This window comes from Pocillopora damicornis, chromosome 3, assembly GCF_964200805.1.
Source record: "Pocillopora damicornis chromosome 3, jaPocDami1.2, whole genome shotgun sequence".
In the NCBI taxonomy this organism is placed as follows: domain Eukaryota; kingdom Metazoa; phylum Cnidaria; class Anthozoa; order Scleractinia; family Pocilloporidae; genus Pocillopora; species Pocillopora damicornis.
This window is the reverse complement of record NC_142672.1, coordinates 6,147,591-6,163,712: the sequence shown is the minus strand read 5'-3', so window position 1 is coordinate 6,163,712 and position 16,122 is coordinate 6,147,591. Positions and strand designations below refer to the sequence as shown.

The 16,122-nt window shown below is 38.7% G+C and overlaps 4 protein-coding genes and 1 non-coding gene across 5 annotated transcripts; 1 reads left to right on the top strand and 4 right to left on the bottom strand.

Moving 5' to 3' along the window:
• Positions 1 to 20: 20 nt before the first annotated feature.
• Positions 21 to 4,391, bottom strand: LOC113670508 (ras-related protein Rab-38). Its single transcript, XM_027186664.2, has one exon. The coding sequence runs from the start codon at positions 1,370 to 1,372 to the stop codon at positions 641 to 643; it is 732 nt and encodes a 243-aa protein (XP_027042465.1). The 5' UTR covers positions 1,373 to 4,391; the 3' UTR covers positions 21 to 640.
• A 71-nt stretch (positions 4,392 to 4,462) lies between these two features.
• Positions 4,463 to 8,507, bottom strand: LOC113670504 (biogenesis of lysosome-related organelles complex 1 subunit 4). Its single transcript, XM_027186660.2, has 5 exons — positions 8,341 to 8,507; positions 8,147 to 8,218; positions 6,791 to 6,892; positions 6,020 to 6,142; positions 4,463 to 5,141 (listed from the first exon to the last, which is right to left on the bottom strand). Exons 1-5 carry the CDS (start codon positions 8,461 to 8,463, stop codon positions 4,941 to 4,943), a joined length of 621 nt encoding a protein of 206 aa, XP_027042461.2. The 5' UTR covers positions 8,464 to 8,507; the 3' UTR covers positions 4,463 to 4,940.
• LOC149047984 (U4atac minor spliceosomal RNA) lies at positions 7,688 to 7,809 on the bottom strand. Its single transcript, XR_016185421.1, has one exon. It is a non-coding gene; the product is annotated as a U4atac minor spliceosomal RNA (small nuclear RNA).
• Positions 8,450 to 14,152, top strand: LOC113670502 (small nuclear ribonucleoprotein-associated protein B). The gene is made up of 7 exons (XM_027186658.2): positions 8,450 to 8,620; positions 8,696 to 8,959; positions 10,960 to 11,068; positions 11,881 to 11,958; positions 12,331 to 12,462; positions 12,923 to 13,090; positions 13,865 to 14,152. Exons 1-7 carry the CDS (start codon positions 8,618 to 8,620, stop codon positions 13,897 to 13,899), a joined length of 789 nt encoding a protein of 262 aa, XP_027042459.2. The 5' UTR covers positions 8,450 to 8,617; the 3' UTR covers positions 13,900 to 14,152.
• On the bottom strand, positions 13,405 to 15,890 carry LOC113670503 (uncharacterized). The gene has a single exon (XM_027186659.2). It carries the CDS (start codon positions 15,225 to 15,227, stop codon positions 14,556 to 14,558), a length of 672 nt encoding a protein of 223 aa, XP_027042460.2. The 5' UTR covers positions 15,228 to 15,890; the 3' UTR covers positions 13,405 to 14,555.
• Positions 15,891 to 16,122: the final 232 nt, after the last annotated feature.

Genomic DNA, 16,122 nt, shown 5'->3' with positions numbered 1-16,122 from the left:
AGTACCAAGAGGCAGCCAAGGGCACTCCAAAATTTTTTTATTCTTCTAGCGAAGTTAAGTCTCTCATTATCTTAACATTTGATTTTGAACATTACCTATAGAGAAAAAAAATTATAAAGAGATTCTCTTCGGGGCTTAAAAGTCTAATAGAATTTTGCAAAATTATTTTAATAAATAATAAAAACCCTGAATAGGTCCCACAACATTATTTTTTGTCTTGTTTCTTAATTCAGTCGCCGAATTCAAAACTATTTCTCTTGCTGTACAATTAATGATATGGAGCGTAATATAGTAAATGTCACGAAACGATGCTACAATAACCCACGTTCACGAGTTTGATTTGCTCCAAATTATCGTTCGTTTTCCTTCAAAAAGCATGGAATGAACTTCACGCACGGTTTAAAGAGTTCGATGACAAACCATATTTCGTGATTTTCAAGTTAGAAGCTATTTTTGGTTTTCTGACTTCAGGAATTTACAGAATGAACTTCCGAATACGGTGTTTGGGAAGAAAGCCACTTAGTATCTCGTGAATGTTCACAACCGCTCAGGGTAACAATGATGTAATTGAACACCGAGACCGGAAATACTTACAAATTTGGCATGCATTCAGTATCCACACCAGAAGTTCAAACAATCGTCACGGCTTTCGGAGATTACGTTGTTTGAAAATATTTTGAACAAGACAGTCTACTGCTCTGGTCATCACGCCGGTATAACCATCTTCTTCTCTTGACACGAGCTGAAACCAACCAACGAATCCATTCCTGGCGCAAAACTCATCCAGCAGAACTTTGTTTTCGATTAATTTCCCGGGGCCGATCCAATCAACAGGTTTACCCCGTTTGGACGTTGGAATGTTTTCTATAATAAGAACCAGAGGTATATTGGCGTCTTTTGGGTTCGCTTCTTTGATCTTTTCGCCCCACTTTAAAACACTGCCAAGAGGAGATGGGCTCTTTGGTCCCCAGAACACCAATGCGCCGACGCAGTTCCTACAAAACACACTTGTCATCTTGAGAAAGCGTTCATGTTCGGCGACATCCCAAAATTGCAGTTTCACAGTGAAGTCTTGATTCGTTGTCTGGTCGCTCCATGTAATAAAATTTAAGTAAAAATCGACTCCGATCGTCGGCTTGTGATAAAAGCTTAGCGGCCGACGATGTATATAATCCGACACAAAGCCTCCCTTCTTTCCAAAGCCCGTGTAGTCTCCAACACACATTATCTTGAAAGTGAAATCCGTCTCTCTAGATTTCATTTCTTGAAAAATCTCTTCGTCTCTCCGCACAATCGCAGCATCGCTGGCCATTCCCGAGTCCGTTTCTGTGGCCATAAAACTTTCACTTCGCTGAAGCTCAGTATCCGACATATTATATACTTTCCCGTTCTTAAGAGAGATCTTTATCAAACATCAACCACGCAATGTAGTGTGCAACTTGTATCGCAGTTAACAAATGGACTGAAACGTTCTGCGATGACGGAAATCTGATACTACAGGAATTGTAGGTCACGTCTCGAATTCATGCCCTTCATCACCTTCTTTAGATATCATTCTTATATCACCATAAAAGTCAAACATTGCCGACTTATTAAAGATATTTGGTCTCTATGAATCGCGTTTTAAAATAATTTCGCGTGTTGCAAGGAAGAACCCAGCTAAATGTTCAAGACCGCGTATCAATGCAACTCTGCAATTCTACACGCAACAGCACTTGAAATTTTGTGAGGCTTTCAAAGCAGAAACCCTTGAATCGTAAACACTAAATATTTAATATACGTGGAGGTGTTTATGGCACACGTCCAAGAATTGATATTTAACGAGACGCTCTCGTTTCCAAGAAACCATGCGCTGTTAAGCCTTCCTCTCATTGTGTTTCAGAAAATCCGTCGATTATCGGAAGAAAATCCGAAGATAAGTAATGTTTTGAAATCTTTCTATTAAAAATAATTCAATTCATACTTCATTTTTTTTCTTTCAACGTGCAAATAATTTTTATTTCATCTCAAATTGTTTAATGTTTTTCCAATCTTCTGTTAAAATGTTTACACAAAATATAACAGGTACTTAAATGAAAAACGTTCATTGTCGAAGATCAATTTTATCCCTAGTGGAAAATTTTGAAATGTATCGCGATCCGTAGGAGTCGAGAGTTATTAACGATATCCTTTCCCGTACGGAATATTAAAAATTCCAACACTTTTTTAAAATGTAGGCGTTGTAGTTCCGTCGGCATAATACTGTCGCAGAGACCAAATATTACCGGTTATGAAGTAATATGAATAAGCATATTGCTTGACGATGACAGATTACATCCCAAAATAAAATTACATTGTTGACGTCTTTTTTGTCAGAATCTTATTTTTTTTCTTTATCTTACATCATCATTTCGATTTTATGACTCGCTCTGCTTTCGACAACAAAATATTTTTGAAAAATTCAAATGTCTTTCCACGTTCCACCAAGTTCCTCACTGTTTAAAAAATTTTACAAGGGTATAATTATCGCACAGAGAAAAAAGGAAAGAAGACTTTCTAGCGTCGACAGCCAAGTAAATCAATTTGCTAAGGGCAATACATGATTTGATGGAACACAGCAGCCCATTATTTGAGTAATGGGCTCCTGTGGCACATCATTCGCGTCATCTATTGACCCACAATTTGCGTGCAATTATTACAAGACTTTTCCAGACATTTTCTTTATTACCATCATGTCCATTTCTCTGTCCGTGCTTGCAAAAAACCTTTAGGCTAATCCAATTTCCTTAAAAGCTTAAGTACCTTTTTCAGACTAATTTCTGTTTTCTTATTCCACGACGGAACTAAAAATTTACCATCGTTCTCTCACTCTATAAACACACTTCGTGATTTCAACTTAGCTGATCTTAGCATTATTCAGAACGCTGGCCATGCGTGAAGCTAAAAGTGACTTGGCTCACCACAGAATTCCCTGAAGCTCGTTGGCAGGGCCTCAAAGCCAAATATCTGGAAGTCTGAGATTTGATTCCACGTGGAAGACCCAGACGATGTCCCTTCCACGCTCTTGGCAACCAACACTCTAAAATTTCCTTTATTCTAGCCTGCAGAGCCAGAGCAGGCGTAATTTTAGCGAGCGAGTGCCCTGTATTTTTCGAGGTTAAAATTATAGCTGCCCTCTTTGATATCTACAGCTGTAAAAGGCTGGGCAGAGAAAGAAATTTGTACCAAGGGAACGAGCGACGGTCACTGAGAAAGGAGAGGGAAGGGGGTGGGCCTTTCCCTTCCCCCTCCCCTCATCGTTTACTCTTACTCTGATCAAACATGACCCGCCCAATCCGACAAACGATCACAAGCTTGCAAAATTAACACGCTCCAGTAAGACGTCTGCACTACAGGCTTCCTTTTTTTTCTCGATTCACGATTTTTTTCAAATCTTTCTCCCTGTCTCATTTTTTTTTTTTTATAGGGTTTTAGAAATTAGTCAATTTAGTGTACATATTCCCATTCTTTTCAACAATTCAATAGAATATGAAAGATGATAGATTTTGAGCTCGTTGTTATAAAGAAAAAGGTCTTTTCGTCTTGTCACGATCGTGGGAAAAACAAAAACAAAATCCTGAGCATCCGTGAGGAATCGAACCTCAGACCTTCGGAGCATCAGAACGCGAAAGGGAAACGTCTAACTCTAAATGAGTACGGGCTTCAATTCTTTGCAGGTGCAAACTGTGCACAACATGTTCTTTAATACGGTGGGTAAGGACAAGTGTTTTTAATGTTTTGGGGGCATTTGCGTCTGAACCTTGAAAAAAATTATGTGCGAACCACTTTTTTTTAGTTTTGACGGATCTAGACCTGATTTTTCGTCCGTGTAAACAGTCTTTCAGGGACGATTCCTCACGGGAATACCGACTTTGATATTTGTACCACGCTCCTGACAAGACGAAAAAATATCTCGCTCCCTACGGAACCTGTGTAATAAGAAACTAAGCACTCAGTGAACCATTATTTACGGAAAGGTACCTTACCTGTCTCTATACCTTTAGTTCTACTGTCATAGCACACAGGCTGTCACCCTGACGATTGCTGAGAATGTTGGGAAAAACGCAGAAACCTTCGCACTTCCCTTTCTGCGATGCGCTCCGATCAAATCTTTCTCACGATCGACCTACAACTTGTAACTAAACCTTGGCTGAAAACATTGGTCTATGACGTCATTTTGAAAAGAAATTTTCAATTCATACAAAAAAAGTTTTTGTTCCTTTTTGTAATATTTCCAGCAGTCTGCGTAACTGGTGTTTCTGTGTGTGCTTTGAAGCGTTTAGCGGTTTTGCCAAGGGAGGCTTTGTACAGTTTCTCCGCTCAAATTTCGCGGTTGCGCTGTGTAGATTTTCCCAAAGCGCCAAATAAAAAAAATAATTAAATAAATAAAAAATTTTTAAAAAATTTAACGCAGGCTAATTCGGTACTAATCCCGGCAGAATACTACAATAGAATTTCCTATTTAGAAATTCCATGTCCTTACTTTATCATCATGTCATCTTATCATCTAAGCTAGAATTTAAGGAAAACTTTAACCAATCATATGTATTTAAATACTGACTTGGTTGAAATTACACTGCTCTCTTACAAACTCGCATTGATTTATGAATGAAAATGTAAGCTCTCATTTTGCCATTACCCTTACTTAATTATTTCTTAACCTGTCATTGTTACATACGATGTCCCTTTTAACAAATACGGTTATAGACCGCGGTAATGAGTTGATTTATAATTAAGAACTACTATTCTAGTGTTCTCCAAATGTTGATAAACTTAGAATATTTCTGTAGCATTAAAACATGATTTTCTGATGGGTGACTTTTTTCCACCGGAGATAAGAAAAAGTAACCTGATTCTGTACTTTACACAGCTCATAAATTCTTGCTTTTTTCTCATCTTCTTTTAATTTTCTTATTCTATCTTTATCTGTCTGTCGTATGGCTTGTGCTGTCATCTGTGGGCTTGTCCGGCGAGGAATTATCCGTCGCAGATTTTTGAGTATCTTCACCTTCGACCGACGGTTCCTCTGTTGATGCTTGACCAAGGAAGTCACTTGTTTTGAACACAGCTGGTGCTTTCCAGTCTGAGAAATTTTTCTCTTGTTTTGTAGGACCCTGAGTCATCTGAAGACAAAAAGGCAAAACAGAAGCTTACCCTACTGAATTGACGGAATTTTTTTCTTTTGTTGTTTTTCTGAAGGGGGGGGGGGGGGGGCGAGGGGGTGCTTGCGAGCGCGAGGTGAACGTGAGCGTTAAGCCCCGATCAAACAATCATGATAGTTGATGATAGCTGACGCTAGTTTCAACTTTCAATCAATATCATTGACTATCATGTTTGCATTCAAACGGTTAATGATAGTTGACAAAATCACGCTACAAGATCGCGTAGCTGTAAAAAAAAGTTTAGCGCGCGCTGAGGTCTGCAATTTTGATGGCATTTGGAATTTTAGTCAAGAAGTTGTGAGTTGAAGATACTGAAGCCTGCCAGGAGACGATAAGAATGAACTGCTAGACATTCTGCGCAATTTTGAGGGCTACTTTAGTCATTTTACCACCTGCCATTTCGGTTTGAGCCCGTTTTTGGCAAAACCGCTGAATGAATAACTATCGTGCACTATAATCCGCTCGTTCAAACGGCAAAAACTGTCATCAACTCTCATGTCGAATTTTAATGTGTTCAAACCACATGATAGTTGATGATACTCGATGATAGTGTAGGACAGTTCGTGTTCAAAGGCGCGTGATAGTTGAAACTATCATTAACTATCGTGACCGTTTGAATAGGGTTTGAGAAGAGTAGCTCCTCCTCTCGGGGGTGAGACTTTGTGGGGCTTTGTCTTTTCAGGATTGTGGAAAGAATGCTTGATCGCAGGTCAGTCTACGCCCACCTGGCGAAAGGCAAGCGGAGACAAGCACGAGGTGAGCGCGAGATGAACACCGAGGGTGAGTGTTTACATATATTGGCATGCCTTGTCATAGAATACATTCAGCTTCAAACTCACCTGTCTAAGTCCTGGTATGGATTTTAGGACTTTTTGAATTTTATGACTTCCAAGTTCCCTTTCCGCTGTTGACACACTTTCCTCCATTTCATCCACGTTTTTCTTGACTGCATTTACAAAAGCCTTAGTAGGACACATCAAACAAGGTTTAGTACAGACTGAATGCACACAGGTTACAGGTTCAGTCACCTCTCTTGTAAAGTGATCCATCTGGACAGAGGTTATTTTGGTTTGGACAGTATGAAGCGACTGAGAGTATCACTAATCCCCCCCCTCCCCCCACATGGGCTGCTAGTCCGTCAGAAGTTACCCACAAGTATTTCTATCCTTCCCCTGATGGGATGCCAGTCCATCACAGGTTACCAATCAACATTGTGTTAATTTTTCTTAATATAACGAAAGTCTGAGCATTCACTTTCCACATGATAAATAATCATTGACAAGGCAAACCCTAAGAAAACCTAAAATGTGGAAAATATTTTAATTTATATTTTTCAAAATATTACTCTTCACAGCAGCACCATAAGGAAGGTTAAATCTTTAACTCCCATAAGTGAACAAGACAGAATTCCATAAGCAATGCAATACTGAGAAAAGTGATGAGAATGAAGACAAATATAAATTGAGGGATTAATAGCTGATCGATCCAATACCAAATTCTTCAAACTTTCATCATAAGAATTGTATGGCAGATGGTTAGGAGAATTACTAATGAGATCTTGGGAGTAAAAGGGTTAAAAGTTCTGCATGTATGATACAAGTTGTCTGTACCTCTAGTTGATCAATCTTTCTGAAGATTGTTGGAAGTTCCTGAGATCTTTCATAAAGTTGTGGAATAATTTCTATCAAGGATTGTGAGGAATCATTGCGTATCTGTATGTAAAGAAAAATTAATACAAAGAGATCTTCTTAAAATAAGTTTTTTTAATAACTATCATGTCATTAATTGCATGTAAGCCATCTACAGTTCTTATAAGTGACACTAATAGAAGTAAAGTGTAACCAATATTTGTGTAGTAATAAAGATAAATTATTGCATGTAGGGATGTTACAACATAGAATCCAGTACAAATAAGTCATAAAAAAGCAAATTAAAGCTATAATTTAATGTAATTACAGAGAGAAAGGTACTTGTGCAGTAAGTAAATGTTAAATGATTAAAAACAAAAATCAAATCATTATCATAGGACAAGAGAAAAAAACAGTTCATGAAACTTTTTTTAATTGGTACAACAACCTGAATGGAAGAGTCAGCAATTTCATGATAAAAACTAAATCACACAGGTCTTTTCAAGGATGCACTAAATCACTCATCAAAACATTTTCTTAACCAACAACTTCTGGAATATTGCTTGCCTAGTTAATTGACATAAAAAGACAAGTTTGAGTTGAAAGCTTGAAAGGTTTGAACTGGCAATTTACATGTGCGTATTTACACATAACTATTGATGAAGATGTGTCAATTTACGTCACTTGGAGATGAGAAAAGGACATGTCTGTGTGGGCTTTGGTAATGGATACCAAATGAAACCCTGAAACTAACTACTTTCCATACATACACCGAGTTTAAGAACAACCAACTAGCGGGCAACCTTCTGCAGTTCCCTTTGCATTAATGACCCGCAGGTCTTCTTTGAGTATTTCTAATAATCCTTCCCAACTAGGAAGGGTTCCAAAAATTGCACGATCACTCAACAAGCTCGTGCGTGTGCGTTGTACATAAGGGTGTCAGCAAGACAATTCTCACATAACGATCATGGAAGAGTCGAGCAGCCCCCGATAAGGACGTCAACACAAAAACTGTAAATTAAAGATAATATCACTGCTCAAAAGCACCAACCATGTGGGACGAAAAAAGTCCATTAACATCGAAACATGAAAGGACATAAAGTTTTGAACCGTTAAAACCTTTGAAAACGTGATTTCTTCTGAGATCGGACTTTTTACTCCGAAAGAATAATCAAAAAAAGAAAAAATACAGGTAAAGAAAAATGGAAACACATTCTAATTCCCTATCAGTCATGCGCCTCAGAAGAAACAATATTCTGTGAATATATTACACAGACAAATGAGCACCCCCTAAGAAGAAACCTTACGGAAAATAACAAACATTTTCAGACCACTTACCGAGTCTGCTAGATGAGAAAATTCGTCCAAACGAACAAGCATATCCTCGATGGTTTCCTCGATAACTTTAGACTAAAAATAGATCAATACATATGTGGTAAGATCCAAATTCTCTCTTGTCACACAATCTCTAGGAGACCAGAAATTATCTCTTTCAAATATTTCACAAACTGAGTCATCAGTGGGTACGATACCTCATTCTTTACATCAACTTGACAATATTGCGCAAATTCTGCAGCACATTTCCCCACATCAAGCTCTACTTCGTCCTCTCTTTTCTCGATTTCTGAGGGAGCTTTTTCTTCAACATCCGCCATTTCAAAATTGAAAGGTCGGATTATGAGCCGAATTCACCTTGACCAGCGGAAGCCGGAGGGAGGGAAACGTTGAAAAACGTTTCTGCTAGCAGTTGTAGCTTCAATAGGTGGCAAGCTTCAATCTGCGTAAACCGCGAACATCTTTACCGCCAAAATGGTATGTATAACTCTCTAAGTCTCCTTCATGATCCTCTTTCGGCTAGGTCTCATTATTTTTACATCTTTTCTTCAGACGGTGGGAAAGAGTTCGAAGATGCTTCAGCATATCAACTACCGAATGCGGTGCACATTGCAAGATGGCCGCAGTTTTATAGGAACATTTTTAGCTTTTGACAAGCATATGAACATTATTTTAGGAGATTGTGATGAATTTAGGAAAATAAAACCTAAGAGTAGCAAAGCACCGGAACGCGAGGAAAAAAGAGTTCTTGGTTTGGTTTTATTGCGGGGAGAGCACCTTGTTTCATTGACAGTCGAAGGACCTCCATCATCAGATGTAAGTTGGGTTTATTGATTTACCTCATGTGATTAAGTAAAAATTAATGTTAAAGAAGATTTGTTATCTTGAAAAGTTCATATTAGGGCACAACACAATTCCATAACTGGTGTTCACTTGCAGTAGGGTGATTAAATTAATTTTGTGATTGATGATGTGATGCAAAGAATTCACCTCTAGAATTGCCCAGTCTGCTGAGTATGGCAGAACTTGACAAGATCTTGTGCCTGCAAAGGGGATTCTTCTATGTGAGATGTATGGTTAGAAAGGAATAAATCACATGTGCATCTGCCATACCCAGCAGATGGGAGAACTGAGTTAGGGTTAGGAGAATTGCACACAAGGCTTTAAACCAGGTTCATATACAATAACCCACCTACATATTACAAGAAAATGCAATGTCAGGAGCTTTTCATTCTTTGTTTGAAATAGTGAGCTTAAGTATTAAATGAAGAGAGGACAAAAAGTGGTAAAATTTCTGCAAAGCTCCATACTATATTATGCATTCAGCTCTTGGATAGAGAAAAGAATGATAAAAACAATAGATTGCCTTAGGGAAAACAGATTTGTTTTTAGGGCTGTGTGGAAATTTTACCAAAAAAGCAACATATTTAGCAATCAACCACTAAACTCAAGTTTATCATCTTTTTTTGACTGACTTTCTGACTCATGAACTGAACGGTGAGGTAGTCAATCGTGATTCATGAGTTTCAATATGTTGGTGAATTTGGCTTCTGTTTGGTACCTTACTGGTTTTGTAATGATACCAGGAAGGGTTTTTTACCTTAACACAGGGTTAAATGAGTTGTATATTAACCCATTGACACCTGAACCGCCCGTGCCGCGTGGGGGACTTGCGCGAGATACGCTTTCCCCCCTATCTCCCCTACTAAGCAGAATTTTGTCTCCAAACTTCCTCTGTTGTTAGAGGATCTATAAACCAATCAGAATCCGTTTTTTGCGCAGTTATTTTGATAACTTTAGGGGGTAGTACAGAGGCGTCATTTTATGCGTTCACAAGAAATGATCAACTACAAAGAAATGGCGTACGCGCGGCCGACTTTCAATATTTTCAAGTCGGATTTTCTGTTCCTTTCCCTCTATTTTAGACCTTCTGGAACACAGAATAAAAAGGAAAAGTGCTATAGAATAATCTGCTCGAAAAATAATGGACATCACGGTCTTAAAGGCGACAAAATAAGCTTTCGAGTCGACAACACTACAATTCTCTAAAGCGACGCGAATTAGGGCCGTAAAGCGAAAACCAAACTATCGGACTTCAAGCGAGGCCTAGAGACATTATGAAGATTCAAAGGCACGGTAAATATCACGTTTGAGTAATGAGATGTCCAAAAAGTATTGTTTAATAGAAGATTTTGTGTTAAAACGTAGAACTTTCAGTATTTTCAACACAACGCTGCGCAATATTCTAGCCGTGAAGTCAAGTAAACATCGATCTAAGCGTGATGAATTCTACTTCATGGGTTTCGCACACGTAAGAAATTCGTACGTTTTTCGGTTCTAAAAGAAAATCAAGAACTGTTTTGAATAAAGCTTTCTTCCCGAAACGTTTCTTGATCAGTTTTGTCTTTCTCCTCATTTATAATTTCCATGTAACATGAGATCTCTCCACACACTGATGAATTTGCATATTCACTTTGAAATCCGATCCGCATACTTTTTTTGCACACGTGCGCAAAAATTTACTGATTTTTATCTTTTATCTTGATTTTAGAGTAAAAACTTAATATGCATCTATTGCTTTCCTCGTTGATAGTAAGTTATTTAAATGGTCTTCTTTCTCGTGAGCTTGCTTTTGGGAAAAAAAGATTTGTCAAACTTTACTGCGCATTGTGTTTACTTTTCCGGTTTCTCCAAAATTTTAACTTTTGGGTAGGCACGTGTTACACGTAGGTGTCAATGGGTTAAGTCTCTGCGAAATCATGTTTAACTTTCAACCACTTGTTGACCTCTGAAGATATTTTTTCCTGTTTGTTTAGTCAAAATCCAAACTGCTAGGGGCCAATGCTGCTCCTGGCACTGGAATGGGTCGTGCAGCTGGACGTGGAGTGCCTGCTCCTTTAGCACCAACAATTGCTGCACCACCAGGTTTGTGTTTTTTCTGATTAAGTTGTTGTTGAGCAGGGGATCACAGATGAGTTACAGAGTGATCTGCATCATCTGCCTTCTGTTTTTCTCTCTGAATCTCTTTCTTAAGCAGGACAGTAGACTCAGTGATGTTGAGATGTGCCCATTAAATTTTCTAATATAATAATAGTCTTATTACCCTCAGGAGCTAGCACCATGCAAATTTCTCATACTCCAACCACACAGGGCTGAAAGAAAAGTGAAGAGGAAAGAAAGAAAGGAAAATGTCCATCAGAATATATAGTCCGTGCTAAAATAAAAGATAGTTCAGGGCGTGAAATTAATCTTTTTTCTGATAGCCACTTGGCTCCTAAATTCTTCATCTGGTAGCCAAGTGAAAAAAAGTTGGTCAAACAAACAAAAACCTTCTATTAAGCTGTCAGCATTCTAGATAGACCCTCCAAATTTAAGTTTGGGAAAAGATCTTTAATATGCTACAAAGTGGACACTAGGATGGACGATATACAACATTAAAGCTCCCTTAAATCCAAGGTGGTGTCTAGTTATCGATTGAGATGCATGTGTTGCATTTTGGAAACAAACTTAATGAGGAAGTTTGCTGTGGATTCATCTTTGCAAATCTTTTTAATTCACTATATCTCTAGATAAGGTATTTTTGAATTTGGCGACTAATTTCCAGGATTTGGCCACCAAAGTGAAAAATTTAGTTGCATTGGCGCCTGTATTAGGCACAATTTCACGCCCTGTAGTTTGACAGCTTGTCAATTCTGTTTTTAAGAATTTACAACTGAAAGGGTTATTCTACATTGCAGGACTTGCTGGACCTGTGAGAGGAGTGGGTGGACCAGCAGCTCAACTTATGACCCCACAGGGAAGAGGTGCACCTGGTGGTATGTGTTATATGTTGAAGTTTGTACAGTTCAGGTAGTCTGGTTTAGAGTCCAGAGGATAAGAAGCAACACCAAAGTCAAGCAGCTAGTTTCCTCAGCAGGATTTTGTGAGGGAGAGTTTCAGGGTAAATGCTCACAAAAAAATGGGGTCTGGAAGGAATTAATGAATCTTAATTAGCCATAACTGCATTGCATGCATAAACAGGAACAGTAAAGTCAAGTATTGCTCTCAACTTTCCTATCTGTAGTTTTTGATCTTAACTCAATGTTGCAGTTCCTTTTTATCCCTGGCTTAATTGTCTGACTGAAGTAATTTTAAATTTGGATTTAATGCTCCTTTCTTGTATTAATTGTTGCACTCTATTTTTGCAGGTGGTCCACCACAACAAAACCCACCAGCGTCAGTACCCAATTCAATGCCTGGTCCCCCAGGGGGGGCAATGGGAGCACCAATGAGAGGTCCACCCCCACCCAGACCACCTATGGGGGGAGTGCCTCCAGGAGGTATGTATTATTGGATAAGTAGGGGAAAACTGGAATAACTTAAGTACTAAATGTTCTTGTTTCCTTTTGGGTAGAAGCTGTTAGGCATGTTCCTCTAAACCTTTTCAGTCCCATGAGTGACTAAGACAGAATCAATACAGTATCAAGCAGACAAGTGATGATAATGAAAAAATATTAGTAAGGGGATTATAAGTTGATCCAATACCAAATTCTTCAAGCTAACATCACAAGAACTGTAAGGAGAATAATATTACTAATGAATAACAGAAAGGGGAATTACTGATGAAGTCTTGGGAGTTATAGGGTTAACTGTTCAGTTTGCCTCTTTCTCAAAGAGCTATCTGTCAGTCATTTTTTGACAAATGAAAATTCCATTGTGTGTATGTGTATGTATGTATATTATTCCAAATCCTGTGCTAATTTTTTATTCCTGTTATTGATTTACTTCTTTGATTTCCAGGCCCTCCAGGAATGCCCATGAGAGGTCCTCCTCCAGGTATGCGGCCTCCAGACATGGGTCCTCCTGGAAGGGGCATGATGCCTCCTGGTATGCCTCCCCCTGGCATGATGCCACCAGGGATGAGAGGGCCCCCTGGGAGAATGCCACCACCAGGTCTTATGGGTAGAGGTAAGGAACTCAACTTTGATAAGTATAGTTGTAGTGCTTTTTTTTCCCAGCTTAAACTCTCAGAGGCAATCTACATGTAACATCTCCTCACACTGTGAATACTTTATTAGCAAATATGTTGTTGAAATAGACAAACTTATCAGATGTTGGGTGTTATTTTGATGAATTGCCCAATTCTCCTAACATACTCATGCAGAATTGTATGACCACCGGAAGGAAGAATGATGAGTTAATTTTGAGAGTTAGTGGGTAGATAAGTCACTCAGTCCCCTTCACTGACCAACTGTTGGTAATGAAGTTTTTCTACATGATACATTTATAGGTATTTTAGGTTACCAATATTCTGATTGAGCCAGAAGATTTATTGTGATCCAGTTTGTAATTGTGTACACAGTTTTCATGAAGAAATAGTAGAAGTAGAATAGTGTTAAGTAATTGTAATGTTCTTCACCAGAACAATTCTCCAATAAAAAGTATTTTTGGATTTTAGATAAAGGTTTTGTTGCCCCATACTTGTATAACACCAGTTTTTCTTAACTTTTTTTTAACTTAACCCTTAAAATTTCTCTGTTCAATATCACCCCTGAATCAAGCTCAAGGTCACAAGTGTGAAGGAAGTAATCACTAACTAAACAAGCCCTTGATTGCTAAACAAATTCTCTTTTTCAGCACCAAGTAGGAAATGTATAGGAAATAGTACGGAGAATTTTCATACTGATGTTAGGATGTAAATGGTTAAAATCATTAACTAATATGTATTTGTATTCCTACTAGGTCCACCTCCTGGAATGCGACCACCACCACGTTAAAGTGAAATATTTAAAGTTTGTTGCATCAGCTGTAGTAAAAAATAAATAAAAAATTAAAGAACCATGTCGACCATCTGAGATAAGAACCTTGGGCAAAAGGCATAATTGATGTTGCTTGACCACTTCGTTGGAGATGAGTCTTAGGGCACCCACTTCACAACATCAAAAGGAATTTTTCGTTCAATTCTTTGTTACTTTTGTAAATATTTGAATTTTGAGTACTTTCGTAGTATTAAAGTGTCCTCAATCCAAATGATTTTTGTCAAATGTACTAATTCAATATTGTTATGACATTTTTATCGACACCACTAGTTCAAAATACACATCTCTTCCTAGATCGGAAATTTGAAACCACGATTGTTTAAGGGTACTTGTCATTAGCCAGAACCGACAGTCGTAACATTCAACTGATGACTGTGAGTTTTAAACTTTTAACAATAAATCGATTTTTTCAAGTAATGCTGATCAATAATGAATGAATTGTAACGAAAGGAAGAAAGAATGAGATGAATACTTGGTCAGTTCTGACTATTGAAAAGCCCCCTTGAGTTTTAACATGAAAATTCTGTGGTTCGTTCCCTGTTATGTTGATCCTGGAAGGAAGACCAGTTTTACTATTCCTCGCAAATCATTTAGGGTGCTAAATCTGCCAGTCATCAAGCAGATTCTACCAAATTAATCTCATCCATCAAGCAAGTTATGGCTTGCTCGAAAACCTGCCCGTCCCAGTCACGCGCTTTCATCTCATACCACGAAATGAAACCCATCTCGCGACAAAACCGCTGGAGAGTTGTCACGCTATCAAACATCTTTCCACTTCCTATCCAATCCAAATTGTTCGAATTAAACGTTATAAGCACGAAAGGAACTCGCGAATTTGCAAGCTTGTTAATTGATTTAACCCATTTTTTGACCTCTCCTAATGATGCCGGATATTCAGGCGTCCAAAACACTATACTTCCGTGACAAGAGTCAAAATTGATTCCCTTGTAAACTTCAGGATCGATTTCGTAAATGGCTGCCGATGATTGTTCCTTATTTTCCGATGACAATTTGATCTTCTTTAAATGGATATCCATGCATACGGTCGGTAAACGAGACCCTTTAGGAGGCGTGCGGCAGAAATGCTCGTCCACGAATAGATTTTCTTTTCCTGTGAGAGTTCCAACACACAGCAGTACCACTGCTTTGTCTTGTTTAGTAGAACTTTCACTTTCGGGAGCAAGGTTCGTTTTAAATGTCTGCATCTCCACATCTTTGCCCACTGTCGCCAAAAAGTTTTCGTCGACTGCTTCCGGAATTTCGTACTTGGAACCTGTAGTTGTCATTGTGCCGGAACGAAGATGAACGTCTTCATAAATTTTTCTCTGAATTAAATCAGCCCAATTTCACTTTCGGGGTAGAAGTTACATTTCCGTTTATCCATTCAGAGACTATCATCGATTTTAGAAATTACCGAAAATAGTCTTATATCACTGAAACAAACCAGAGATGCTTTGCAGTTATATATCAAGGAAAGTAAATCCAGAGATGAGTCACGAGACCATCATAACATGTCACAGTCACCCCAGGTATGGCTGTGGTTGTCAGCCGTGTTTTGGTCTCATCACGCAACGCGTTCTTCTTTCTCCATTTCCAAATAAAGGGACATATAGTCTCTTCGCAGCTATTTCTTTGGATGTGAAGTAACGCGTGAAGGAGACTAGGGAACAAGTGGCTTACCAGAGAGTCTCTTCTGCTGAGTCTGCGTCGAGATTTCAAGGATGTCGGGCTTTGAGTAGGAGTCCTCTTCCATCCTCATTAATAAATATGCCGCAGAATTCCGACGGGTGTAGAAACGTAACCCTGTTCATTGGAAGCTAGTTACGTAATATTATCCTAAGTTTCACATGCAATATCTCCAGATTTAATGATCCCGCTGCCTAGATTTTTAGCATTTCGAAAATTGATATTCAAGTCGCCATGTTGTAAGGAATTTTCGGCCCTCCCACCTCCCCTTGGGTGGTGCAGCTTGCGCTTTCGCACCAAGTTGCTAATTGTCTCGGCCACAAGAATTAGTGCATAAAGATGGATCACTATCCCCATCAGGAGAGTTCACATGCAGGCAAGCCTTGCAGATGGAAGCTTCTCAAAGCACAGGCGGCCCAAGCTCACGTCTCGAGAAAAAGCCAACGATGAATTCATGAACGCGTTACGCGTTGTGTGACTCGGTGTTAAGTTACG

What these genes read in the sequence shown, in the direction of transcription:
- LOC113670508 (XM_027186664.2), bottom strand. Translation starts at nt 1,372, where the DNA reads ATGTCGGATACTGAGCTTCAGCGAAGTGAAAGTTTTATGGCCACAGAA.
- LOC113670504 (XM_027186660.2), bottom strand. Translation starts at nt 8,463, where the DNA reads ATGGCGGATGTTGAAGAAAAAGCTCCCTCAGAAATCGAGAAAAGAGAG. An exon ending in GAAAGATTGATCAACTAGAG is followed by an intron (nt 6,143 to 6,790) that starts GTACAGACAACT and finishes TGTCCTACTAAG; the next exon opens with GCTTTTGTAAATGCAGTCAA. An exon ending in CCATACCAGGACTTAGACAG is followed by an intron (nt 5,142 to 6,019) that starts GTGAGTTTGAAG and finishes TTTTGTCTTCAG; the next exon opens with ATGACTCAGGGTCCTACAAA.
- LOC113670502 (XM_027186658.2), top strand. An exon ending in GGGAAGAGGTGCACCTGGTG is followed by an intron (nt 11,959 to 12,330) that starts GTATGTGTTATA and finishes CTATTTTTGCAG; the next exon opens with GTGGTCCACCACAACAAAAC. An exon ending in ACCAGGTCTTATGGGTAGAG is followed by an intron (nt 13,091 to 13,864) that starts GTAAGGAACTCA and finishes TATTCCTACTAG; the next exon opens with GTCCACCTCCTGGAATGCGA.
- LOC113670503 (XM_027186659.2), bottom strand. Translation starts at nt 15,227, where the DNA reads ATGACAACTACAGGTTCCAAGTACGAAATTCCGGAAGCAGTCGACGAA.